Source organism: Ailuropoda melanoleuca, unplaced genomic scaffold (assembly GCF_002007445.2).
Source record: "Ailuropoda melanoleuca isolate Jingjing unplaced genomic scaffold, ASM200744v2 unplaced-scaffold2864, whole genome shotgun sequence".
Classification (NCBI taxonomy): Eukaryota; Metazoa; Chordata; class Mammalia; order Carnivora; family Ursidae; genus Ailuropoda; species Ailuropoda melanoleuca.
The window spans coordinates 13,298-26,481 of record NW_023198992.1 but is presented as its reverse complement, the minus strand read 5'-3'; the positions used below and the strand labels follow the sequence as shown (position 1 = coordinate 26,481).

The following is a 13,184-nucleotide window of genomic DNA, read 5'->3' as shown; positions in this document are numbered from 1 at the left end:
GTTGGGGGAAGCTGGGGAGTCTGATCCCACTGCCCCCATTTTCCTCAGGGAGTGTGGGGACCTGAGTTGGTGGTGGCTCATCCTGCGAGGCCCCACTGCCCCTCAGAAGAGGCTGCAGTCCTTCAGGTTGCTCATGATGGTGAAGTTGGTGGAAACATCAAACACCAACTGTGTGTTCTTGGTGTTGAGGGTGAAGGTGAGGTGTGTGTAGATTTCCGTGGTATCCGTGACCTTGTTCAGATCCTCAGACTTATTCTGGATGTAGCTACTTGCCTAGTTAGTCCCTAGCCTCATCTATGCAGGAGGGTTTGGTGAAGTTAATCTGCAGATTGCCCACAGCTTTGACAATGGCCATGATTGACTGGATGGTGTTGCTGTAGAGGACTGCATGGTACTGCCAGTATTCTTCTTCCAAGTAGCTGTCCTCGTGGATGAACTTCATCTGCTTGACAATGGTGATCTTCCCTGATTCCTCAGCACCCAAAAGGGGCAACTTCACCACCTGTGCCACATTCTTGCTGTCTTTCTGGTTTTTGTTGATCATCTTGAAGTGCTGGGCCACCACCTTGTCCTTGGCACCCATGGTGCAGTGCATCCCACCATATCCTGCCAGCTTTTCCCAACACCTTGGGCTCCAGCCCTCCCTCTACAGTTAGCTCTACAATTGGCAGTAGATAATCGTTGTATATTGAGTCTCAACAATAAATACCACATAAGAATTAAACACGTTACTAGTGGAAGAAATATAAGTAATTAAATGTTGTAAACTAATTTAAGACATAATGAAAATTAAGGCAAAATTTAATAAGATATTAAAAATGCTAACAACAATTATTAAAATACCTAATTTCATTTATTTATTTATGTTTTTATTTATTTATTATTTATAATGGAGGGTATTTTCCATATAAAATAAAAATTGTAGTATACGAAATCTAGTGGATAAAGATAGTGAATGGAGTAATATAATCTCAATTATTTTGCAAAATTTTAAGCATTTTGATGTATTTTTCTTTTCATAGTTTTTTTTTTCCTTTAACTAAGACCTTCACTTTCAGTCTGCATTCCTATTCTAAGGAAATTCTCTTTTAAGAGATATTTAAGAAGATAAGTATTTAATGCTTTTGTTAAATTTCTATTGCTTTTGTAGCAAATTTTTACTAATCCTATGGCTTAATAACATGTTATGTTTTAAAGTCATGTAATTTAGAAATCAAACACCAATCACACTAGGCTAAAATGAGGATGTGGCTGGTATGGCTGCACTCTTTTTTGGGTCTCCAGTGAACTAACTGTTCCTGCATTTACCCATCTCCAGAGGCTGCCTCTGTCTATATATTAGACCCTTCCATCTACAAAGTCAACAATGGAAGACCACACTTCCACAGACAGATCTCCCTCTAAAAATATCTGGAAATACTCCACTTTCGTGATTAGATTAGGGCCCCTTGGACAGTCTAGAATATCACCCCATCTCATGCCCCTTAATTGCATTACATCTACTGAATCCCTTTATGCCACGTAAAGTAATATATTCCAGATCCCCCCCAAAAAAGGAGTACATGGAAATGTTCAGTAAACCATTTGAAAAACTGTCATAGTGTTTCTGAAACAATTTATATGCACAGATACTAGGTAAATCATATGCTATTCTTGGAGGTTTTATGATAATGAATACTTATTAATAAGCATGAACATGTCAACTTTATCCTAGCACTGTTAAATGAAGTGAATATTTTACTATATAGGATATTGATGTTCATCCTAGATTGTAAAATATATATGTTTTTTACTTATTTTTTAAAAAGATTTTATTTATTTATTCGACAGAGATAGAGACAGCCAGTGAGACAGGGAACACAAGCAGGGGGAGTGGGAGAGGAAGAAGCAGGCTCATAGTGGAGGAGCCTGATGTGGGGCTCAATCCCATAATGCCGGGATCATGCCCTGAGCCGAAGGCAGGCGCTTAACCGCTGTGCCACCCAGGCGCCCCGATATGTATGTTTTTTAAACCATGGAATTTAGCTTTATAAATTCTAGTTCTACTGTTTTTCTCCATAGAATGTATAATGACTTAGTTTCCATAGAAACCTCCTCACAGCTGCCTTGATTTCCTTGTTCCTTAGGCTGTATATTATGGGGTTCAAAGATGGAGGCAACACGGAATAGAACACAGACACCAAAAAATCCACAAGATGTAGGGAATCAGGGACTGGCTTCAGATAGGCAATGGTGCCTGTCACAATATATGTTGTGACAACTATGAGATGGGGTGTACAAGTGGAAAAGGCTTTTGACCAACCTTGTAATGATGGCATTCTCAGCACTGTATTGAAAATGCAAATGTATGAAAATCCAATGGACAACAAACTAAAAAATGCATACATAACCCCTATTACCTCGCTAATATCAATAGTGACATGAGCCTTTGAGCAAGAGATCTTCAGTAGGGAGGGGACATCACAGAAAAACTGAGAAAATTTTCTGGAGCCACAGAAAGATAAAGAGAATGTGCCGGCTGAGTATAAGACTCCAAAAATACTCCCAAGAAACCAGGATGCAGCTGTCATGCTCACACAGACTCTCCTGTTCATGATGACATCATAGTGCAATGGGTGACAAGATGGCCACATAGGGTCATAGGACATGGCAATTAGAAGGAAAAGCTCAGATACTCCAAAGTGGATCACCAGCAACACCTGTAACATGCATTCTGAGAAGGAAATGATATTTCTGTGGGATAAAGAGTTCAGGATAAATTTTGGAAGTGTGATGGAAATGAGGCAGGCATCAAAAAGTGATAAGTTCTTCAGGAAGAAGTACATGGAGGTGTGAAGACACTGATCCAGAGTGACCAGGACAATAATGAGAAGATTCCCCATAAGGGTCACCAGGTAAATAAGCAAAAACAGAAAGCCATGTAAAACCTGCAGCTCTCTGGTGTCTGAGAATGCCACGAGGAAGAATTCCATCCCTGCTGAGTGGTTGGTCATGTTTTCCACTCAGTATGAGACAAAGGAGAGAAAAGACACAACATCAGTTCCTGTTAAGACTTTGTCCTTTCCAAGAATGTTTTAATGTAAGAATTCATCTATTTTGTGTTTATAAGACAGGCAGAATTTTACTCTCCTGACATGCATGGTAGGGTTTATGACCTCTTCACTATGTCAATCCTAGTTTTTGTCTGAATTTGATGTGTAAGTGAGAAGACTAGGAAGAATAGGAAGAAAGAATAGGAAAAGTCTTCCACTTATTAGTCCTTGCTGTATTTATGATGAAACATTTATCTTTATAAAATATATCCAGAATTATTTGCTCAATATTCTAAATAAAATCTTAGTACACCAAATAAATTTTCAAATCATTTCAAATAATAGAAGGTAATAACTTCAAATTTCTGTAGAAGTGTTTGCTTTTATACACATTACCTTTATCCACAAGAAGTAAATAATATTTTTCATTTGATTCTGTGATTGAGTACATCATACTAAAGAATAAAAACTAAATTTATGATAGAAATGAGATTCAAAATGTGGAGAGCGAATTAATAAGTATGGAGTTATATCATTGCATTGAGAAAAGTAATAGTAGTTATAGATGAAAAGAGGGAGAAGGATATGGAATATGGGGGATAGGTCCACTTTTCCTAATCCTGGTTGCTCATACCTCTACTCACTCACATGCTTACACACANCCTCACATGTTTACACACACACACAGACAATCTTGCACACACATTCATTCCCAGGCTATATAGCCAACGTTTTTAGGGTCAAGAGAGAGGCAAATTTTAGAGAAAGGTGGTTGAGACTAAAGTGAAATGATAAATACAAACAGAGCAATGAGGAATAGAAACACTGGCAGAAATGTTTCCTTCAATGCTAAGTTACAGTAACTTTGAAAAATAAAATGTAGGACATATTTTATGAAAGCTATACAGAATAATTAAAGGGGAAATCTTCACACTTTTTATTAATATACAAGAAATTTAGCTGTAGTCCATCTGTCATTTTCTACAAAATGTCTATTTTTTATTAATTCTTAAAAAAAGACAGAGGATCTCAACTGAATTTTATCCGATATGTCAAGCCTTCTCAGATTCTTGAATGAGAGCAGTGAACAACCATTCTCGGTAAGACAGTAGCACCTTTTGAAGTCTCATATTACAAGTGTGGCCTCAATACGAATGTTAAAAAATTGACTTATAATTCAAACCAAGAAGGCTATCAAGGCATTTAGTAATTTTTCTTCTCCTGTAAGGATTGCTATATTTTAATTTATTTTTATTTTACTGAGGTATATCATAAATATATTGACTGCATATATCATAACTGTAGAATTTGATGTAAAGTCTACTTTAAACTGATATCTCTCATGGATGATTTCCTTGAACCTGATAAAATGCTGAGATTGAAGGCATCAAGTGTCTGCTCTGGTGTTTGGCAATCAAGGAAGNTCCTTGAACCTGATAAAATGTTGAGATTGAAGGCATCAAGTGTCTGCTCTGGTGTTTGGCAATCAAGAAAGCAGTGAAACCTGAAGATTCTCATCAATAGAGTGATTCCTTGACAGCAAGACTGCACTGTTGATTAAGAAGTTAGTAAGTTTTTGTTTTTGTTTTTTTTCCCCAAAATCTTCAAGAAGATACAATATCATTTTAGAATTACTTTTTGGAATTTCCCTAAGAGTCAGAAATTTGCATATTTTTAAGATTATTTCCTGTAACTATCTTCTCAGAGGACAATTTTAGAATCTGAATTTTTGTGATGTAGACAAAAAAAAATTTTTAAAGATTTTATTTATTTATTTGACAGAGATAGAGATAGCCAGCGAGAGAGGGAACACAAGCAGGGGGAGTGGGAGAGGAAGAAGCAGGCTCCTAGCGGAGGAGCCTGATGTGGGGCTTTATCCCATAACGTCGGGATCACGCCCTGAGCTGAAGGCAGACGTNTTAACACCAGGATCACGCCCTGAGCTGAAGGCAGACGCTTAACCACTGTGCCACCCAGGCCCCCCCAAAAATATTTTTTTCTACTGCTTCTTTCAATGTCCTGTTCATCACCCATATTGCAATGACTAAAAATGAAATGCAGTTGCAAAAATTAAAAGATAGCATGAAGTCAGGATGGTATTAATAGACACAGGGCCAAATCTTGCAGCAATTAAAGTGTATACTTCAGAGTAATTACATATATACATACATACACATACACACACACACACATCTATATCTATCTATCTATATCTATATATTCACACACACATTATACGTATACATAAATGCTCTACTTGCATGTATTAGCTNCATCTATATCTATCTATATCTATATATTCACACACACATTATACGTATACATAAATGCTCTACTTGCATGTATTAGCTACTTGTTTGAAATCCACTTTACATAGAAAAAGGCATTTTTTTACCTGTTTGGTTGTATGTAGCCCATGGAGCCTTTTTTTTTTTACCCATTTATGTTATTAAAAATGTATTAATCGCTGGGGTTCATGCTTACATACTATGATTCAAAATTCTAGGGTTCTGTTGATTCCCAATGTCTTCTTTTTCTTGATAGCTCTTCTGCTGTCCATAGTATGAGTGAGAAATTAATGTAATCCTCTTACCTGAAGTCTTCCTCTTATATTTTCAAAGAGCATAACATACTTTTCAATGTGTTGTGTATCGCCCTTTGGGAAAACTATGGACCTACAGGGAAGCAAGAGTCCCTTCAGGACTGTGAGTGTATTTCTGTATGAAAACATATTAACCAGGAGTAATCAGCAGCATTTAGCCCTGGCATGAATATCTCACACATCAGACTTTTGCTTTTGAGCTCTTGTCTTTTCCCAGGTCCTTGGAAATATACTACCAGGCCTCTGCAAAGAGGAAAAACAACAGATAGAGTCCCGTTCACTTTATTTAACATTAGATTTTAATCAAAAGGGAATGGATATTTATGCTCTAAATATGACAAGCTAAATAATAAGCTTGCATATGTTTTTGAGGGTGCAAAGAAATTTGGTTTTAATTAGTTTTGTTTATGATCTATATTTATAGCTCTGTGTATTGTTTTCTCCATGCTTGGAAAATCTGCTGCGATTTAAAATATTTCTTAAACTTGAACTTTTGTGATACAAGATATAATAAATTCTCTAATGATTTCTCTGATGTCCTAATTGTGACACTGTTAAAATGTATAAAAATTAAATGCACTTATTAAGGAGGGCACGTATTGCATCATGCACTGGGTGTTATAAGCAAGTAATGAATCATGGAACTTTACATCAAAAACTAGGGATGTACTGTATGGTGACTAACATAATATAATAAACATGTTATTAAAAATTATATGCACTTGATACAAATTGAAGGTAAACATGGAGTCAGGATTTTATCATTGAAACAGACTCAAACATACCATTTTTTTCAATAAGCATTATAATCAACGTGCTTAACTTAGTGCGTTTCCTTTCACTCTCTGGCTCTAGTACTTTCCATTGTAAAATGAATTCATTGGATGTCTGAATTTAGATTTTTTTCTTAGAAAAAATTTTATTTCTAAACTGGATTTATCACTTAAGTACATAGTTGTATTGGTCAAATATAAATACATGTCAGACAGTCCTCTGAGTACATTGGGTGGTATTCTCAGTCCCATTTCTATCCCCACAATAACACTTTCAATTAGGTAATGTCATTATTAACATATATATACAATATATACTGACTGAAACTTTCCTCCCAGTATTAGTAAGCATCACCTTCCACCCTCATCCAGATGTGAATAGAAATCAAACAGAGAATGAAGGTTTCTTCTTTCAACTATCAAGAACAAAGTAACACTACCATTTTACCCACCAGAACAATATCAGAGGAGTTCTGCTAAAACACAAGATTTACATAAGATACATGTATCATACTATTATAATTCAAATGTCCAGTTTTAAATGAAAAACTCACACATCATACAAATAACAATGAAAATCCCCAAACTAAGAAGAAACAATAAAAAAATGTCAACAATAAAATGATAGAAATGTTAGAATTATATGACAACCACTTAACTCAGTCATCACAAAAATTATTGAATAACCAATTATTAAGTATGCTTGAAAGAAATGAAAACATAGAAACACTCTGCAATAAAAAATGTTCAGAAAATATATAGATGATAAAAATAATATCAAAATTTAAGAACTAAAGGGCACCTGAGTGGTTCAGTTAGTTAAGTGTCCATTTCTTGATTTCATCTCAGGTCATGATCTCAGGGTCCTGAGATTCTGTCCCACCTTGGGCTCTGCTCTCAGTACTGCGTCTGCTTGAGATTTTACTTTCCATTCCTCCTTCCGTCCTGCTTATGCCCTTTCTCTCTTTCTTCCAATAAANAGTCTGCTTGAGATTTTACTCTCCATTCCTCCTTCTGTCCTGTTTATGCCCTTTCTCTCTTTCTTCCAATATAATAAATAAATAAATAAATAAATAAAATCTTATATTCTTCAAAAAAACTAAAATTTTTCACATTGTGTTGTAGTAATTCAATTGAGTTAAAATCCATCTCTATGTATTATCTATCTACCTATCATCCATCTCTCAATCATATATGATTCTATATATATATATATAAAACAAGTAAATATGTTTTCATTAAAACTAAGTCAAGAAGGTATAATAATAAAATTATAACATTTGAATTGATTGATATGAAGCATTGTTATATATAACTAATTATAGGGTGCATATAATATTTGCTTTAAAATCATATTAATCCCAGAGGAACCTGGAAGGTTCAGTTAGTTAAGCATCTGCCTTAGGTTTGGGTCATCATCCCAAGGTCCTGGGATTGAGCCCCTTGTTGGGCTCCCTACTTAGTACAAGTCGCTTCTCCCTCTTCCTCTGCCCCTCCCCCACTCACGCTCTCTCTTATGTGCTCTCATGTTCTCTTTCTTTCTCAAATAAATAAAATCTTTAAAAAACATAAAGTGTATCAATACCAAAGGTTGAATATTATCTACCTTCATCTCAGCAATTAAGCAAAATTTTAGTTTCAAAAGAAAAATGATAAACATAAGAAGGGAAAATAATTAACTGGGAAATGGAAATAACATAAAGAGAATTTAAAAAGCCAACGAGCACTGGGTCTGATATGCAATAACATAAAAAATAAAAAATAGAAATAAATAAAAAGCCAATGTCTTGAGAACAGTAAAAAAATAATGAAACTTTGGCAAAACCAGTCAAGATTAAAAATGAGAGCAACTCATAAGAATTCTCTTATTTTATTTTTACGATATTGCATTGTTGTCACATCTTAATTCCTGTATATAGGGTCATGTGTTGTTCTCATTTTTTTTTTTGATATTGACTAGTTTTGCCAAAGTTTTATAATGAACACTGGGTGTTATACACAATTGATGAATCGTTGAACACTAAAATAATGATGTACTATATGCTGGCTAACTGAACGTAATTTAAAAAAAAAAAAGAAAAAAAGAATAATCATGTGTTACCACTATGAGGGAAAAATTCAATTTTGCAACTAGGCCATTTATTTACTGTTTTATGTTATGTTATGCTATGTTATGTTATGTTTGTTATGGTATGTTATGCTATGTTATGTTATTATAATTCTGAGACTACAAAAAAAGAGAATGTTACAAAAATATTAGTAAATAAGATTATCAAAGCAAACAAATAAGTCTGACCTCCCTTAAAAAAATAACATAAATACTAAGACGTAGGAAATTTAGGTTGTGATACAACTTTTAATTAAACAGAAATCAGAGATTATATACTGTATATATATTTTAAAGCCTAACAAATTACCATAAATTAATGGCTTAAACAACCAATCTATAAAATCACAAATAATTGTTTTCCATGGGTTAAAAGTGTGTGCAGCTTAGTTGGGTCCGATGCATCAGGTTTCACAAGGCTGAACTTAAAGCTTTGTCCAGGCTGAGTTGCCATCCATAGCCCAGGATCCTCTTCCAAGCCTACGTGGCTCTTAGCAGATTTATTTCCTTGCAGGTGTAGAATGCATGTTGACTTACTTTTTCAGCACCAACACCAGAATTTCTCTATTTTCAAAAATAATGCCAATCCATAAGTTCTAATCAATATTGTTAGTATAAAGGGCTATGGAGTAAGGCAAATGGAAGAATAAAAGACACACAATTGGAAATTTAAAAAAAGAATNCTGGAAATTTAAAAAAAGAATTTTATTTCTGTCAGATATATTTGGATATGTGGAAAATAATATACTTATGAATAAAACATAAATTTTCTAAGATTGTCAGTAAATTATAATTTCTTAAAATCAATTTATTTAGGAACATATAATTTTAAAGTATTAATAATGAAGCATCTCTTTAATAATAATTTTATTAATATATCTAGTATTAATAAATTATCATCCTTAACAAATCAATATAGAAGAGTAACTGAATTTATATATATATATATATATATAAACGTGCATGTGATTTTTGAGAATTATATATAGAACATAATTAAAATAATACAATGTTGTTTGGAACATAATAGATGAATACCTATTGCTCATCTTGATATAATAAAATATAAAATATTTTTCTGTTTTGTCTTTTGCATTATTTTACTCTAAAAATTACAGATAAGTTTTAAAGTATACCGTTTTCTTAATATATATAAATTTTACTTTGTTNTGTTTTCTTAATACATATAAATTTTACTTTGTTTCAGTTTCTTTAAACTTTTCAATCTTGGTTACATTTGAGGGATATGAATTCTTTGCGTGGTTGGAGCACTTCAACTGAATCATTCTGCAGAATTTATCAAATAAATATTTCTTTGCTACGTATTTGAAAGTCTATGTCAATTAGATTCTAAATTGTAACAATACAACTAAAAGCGATTTTTATAATTGTAATTATTCACTTGACTATTTCATTTTCAAATACAGATGCTGTTAGTTAAAAAAAACCTTAAAAAATACAGATGCTCTTTATAAGCAATATTAAGTCACATGAAGCTGCTAATAAAAAGTTAACTAGAAGTTTATTAAAATGCTGTAATTTAGAATTAATAGAAAAATTGAAAAGTATCTATCTTTACTATGAAGTAACAAGATAGCAGTTCCAAAATATTCCTTTACTAAATTTTACATATTTTTATAATTCTATTACAAGTCCTAGTAATATTTTTTTCTGATCAAAAGCATATGCATTCTTTGGTGTAATTTCTATTTCTTCATCTATTTCTTTCAACAGGAAAACACACAGTGTTGGAAGAAATTACAACTATGACCTGACCTTTAGCACATAGACAACATTACTGAAGTTCATCTCTTATCTTTATGGACCACTATTTGACATATCAAATGACTGGCTTTTGTTATACAATTATACTTCAGTAATATGGAATCAGAAGGAAAGATTTTCCTCCCACAGCAGATGTATTATAAAGTAGTAAGATGTTAGAGGTAATTAATTTTTTAGGTATTAAGTTTATATGTACTGAACTAGAGATTTTTTAGTACTTTTGTTTTTTTATTGAAGTATACATAATGCACGATACTACATCAGTTTCAGGTGTGCAACATACATCTTCAATAAGTCTATACATTATGCATTCTTCCCTATGAGTGTAGCTATCATCTGTCACCACACATGATTATGATACCATTGATTACATGTCCTATACTGTACATTTTACCCCCATGATTTATTTATTCCCTAACCGGAAGCCTGTATCTCCCACTCCTCTTTACCAATTTTTCCCATCCCCCCCGGAAACCATTAGTTTGTTCTGTATATATAGTTCTGATCCTGCTTTTTGTTTGTTTATTCAATTGTTTTGTTTTGTTTTAGATTCCACATATATGTGAATTCATATGGTATTTGTCTTTGATTTATTTCACTTAGCATAATACCCTCTAGGTTCACCCATGTTGAACAAATGGCAAGATCACATTCAATTTTATGGATGAGAATATTCCATTATGTACATACACCCCATCTTCTTTACCATTTATTGGTGGATATTTGGGCTGTCTCCACAGCTGCAATAAACATATGGGGCCATGTATATTTTTAAATTTTGTTTAAATTCCAGTTAGCTAACATACAGTGTAACACTAGTCTCAGGTGTACAATAAAGTGATTCAACACTCCCATACAACACCTGGTGCTCATAAGACCATGTGCCCTCCTTAATACCCAACACCTATTTAACCCATCCCCACTCATCTTCACTCTGGTAACCCTCGGTTTGCTCTCTATAGTTAAGAGTCCGTTTTTTTGGTTTCTCTCCCTCTTTTTCCTTTTGCTCATTTGTTTTGGTTCTTAACTTCACATATGAGTGAAGTCATGTGGTATTTGTATTTCCCTGACCTCTTTTTTTCACTTAGCATAATTCTTTCTTCCTCCTTCTGTGTATTTGCAGATAACAAGATTTCATTCTTTTATATATACCTATATGTATTTCACATCTTCTTTATCCATTTATAAGCTGGTGGAACTCGAACTGTTTCCATATTTTGACTATTGAACATAATGTGGCTATAAACATCAGGGTGCATGTAACACTTTTATTTAGTATTTGTGCATTCTATGGGTAATCACCTTGCAGTGCAATTCCTGGATCATAGGATAGTTCTATTTTTAACTTGTTGAGGAACCTCCATATAGTTTTCTAGAGTGGCAGCACCAGTTTGCATTTCCACCAACAGTGCAAGAAGGTTCCCCTTTCTCTGCATCTTTGCCAACATCTGTTGCCACTGAGTTTTCAATTTTAGCCATTCTGGCAGTTGTGAATTGGTATCTCATTGTGGTTTTGATTTGTATTTCCCTGATGCTGAGCGATGCTGAACATTTTTTCATGTGTTTGTTGGCCACTTGCATGTCTTCTTTGGAGAAATGTCTATTCATGCCTTCTGCTGATTTCTTAACTGGATTATTTGTTTGTCAGTGTTGAGTTTAATAAGGTCTTTATAGATTTTGGGTACTAGCTCTTTATCAGATATGCCATTTGCAAATATCTTCTCTCATTCTGTAGGTTGTCTTTTAGGTTTGTGGATTGTTTTCTTCACTATTTTTGTTTTATTGATGGTTTCTTTGCTATGCAAAAGGTTTTCATTTTTGGTGTGTCCCAAAATTTGTTCTTGCTTTTGTTTCCCTTCCCTTAGGAGACATTTCTAGGACAATTTTACTAAGGCCAATGTCAAAGGAACAAATGCTTATGTTTTGTTCTAGGAGTTTTATGGTTTCAGGTGTCACATTTAAACTATTTTGAGCTTATTTTTATGTAGGATGTAGAACAAAAGTGATCCATTTTCATTCTTTTTCATGTAACTCTCCAGTTTTACCAAGACCATTTGCTGAAAAGACTGTCTTTCCCCCATTGCATATCACTGCATCCCCGTGGTAGATTAATTGACCATATAAACATGGGTTTATTTCTGAGCTTTCTATTCTGTTCCATTGATCTTTGTGTCCATTTTTTGTACCAGTGACATAGTGTTTTGATTACCATAGCTTTGCAGTATATCTTGAAATTAAATATTACTAAATTAACTAGAGTATAATAATTACTTCTGAAGCATTTAACACTTAAATACTTATGTGCACTTAAAGCATTACAGTCAATTTCAAATAATAGAAATACAGCTATAAAATTATTTTATGTTGAAAAAATAACATTACATAATGACTAAATTTTATTTTCCTGAGAGGTTTTACTGATTTATTGCCTTAGCTTGACACTCTCAATGTAAAACCTAAGAAAATGATTTTTTCACAAGTTAGTGTATTTGGGGAAGCTTCCTAGGAAGATGAATGGCCAATGAGGTGAATGAAACAATATAAGAAGGAATACCATTCTGAGGCATGTTATTAACCTGATTATTGCTTTTGACAAATGGACCTCTCTGACCCTGAGGACATTCTCAGGAACATGAAATATGATACTCAGAAATATACACTGAATACATGAAGAAAAGATGTTTCCAGTTACTTTTATTTCCCACTGGTTTTCCAAGGAGAGAGTTAACTGTTTCACAGTCAGGTAGTAAGTTCTCCTTGAAGGAAAACCCATGATACAGTGTTTCAAAAATCCTAGAAGAGAAAAGAAAAGCTGCAAGATGTAGAAAAGAGGGTTTATCAGAGTTCATCAGTGCTCAGTTGACCCAGAAATGATAGGCAACACT

At 33.6% G+C, this 13,184-nt stretch overlaps 2 protein-coding genes across 2 annotated transcripts; both read right to left on the bottom strand.

The window, feature by feature from the left end:
- Window positions 1–277: 277 nt before the first annotated feature.
- LOC105234562 (guanine nucleotide-binding protein G(i) subunit alpha-2-like) lies at window positions 278–595 on the bottom strand. Its single transcript, XM_034650624.1, has one exon. The coding sequence runs from the start codon at window positions 593–595 to the stop codon at window positions 278–280; it is 318 nt and encodes a 105-aa protein (XP_034506515.1).
- A 1,447-nt stretch (window positions 596–2,042) lies between these two features.
- On the bottom strand, window positions 2,043–2,993 carry LOC100482142 (olfactory receptor 14K1). The gene has a single exon (XM_002930270.2). It carries the CDS (start codon window positions 2,991–2,993, stop codon window positions 2,043–2,045), a length of 951 nt encoding a protein of 316 aa, XP_002930316.2.
- Window positions 2,994–13,184: the final 10,191 nt, after the last annotated feature.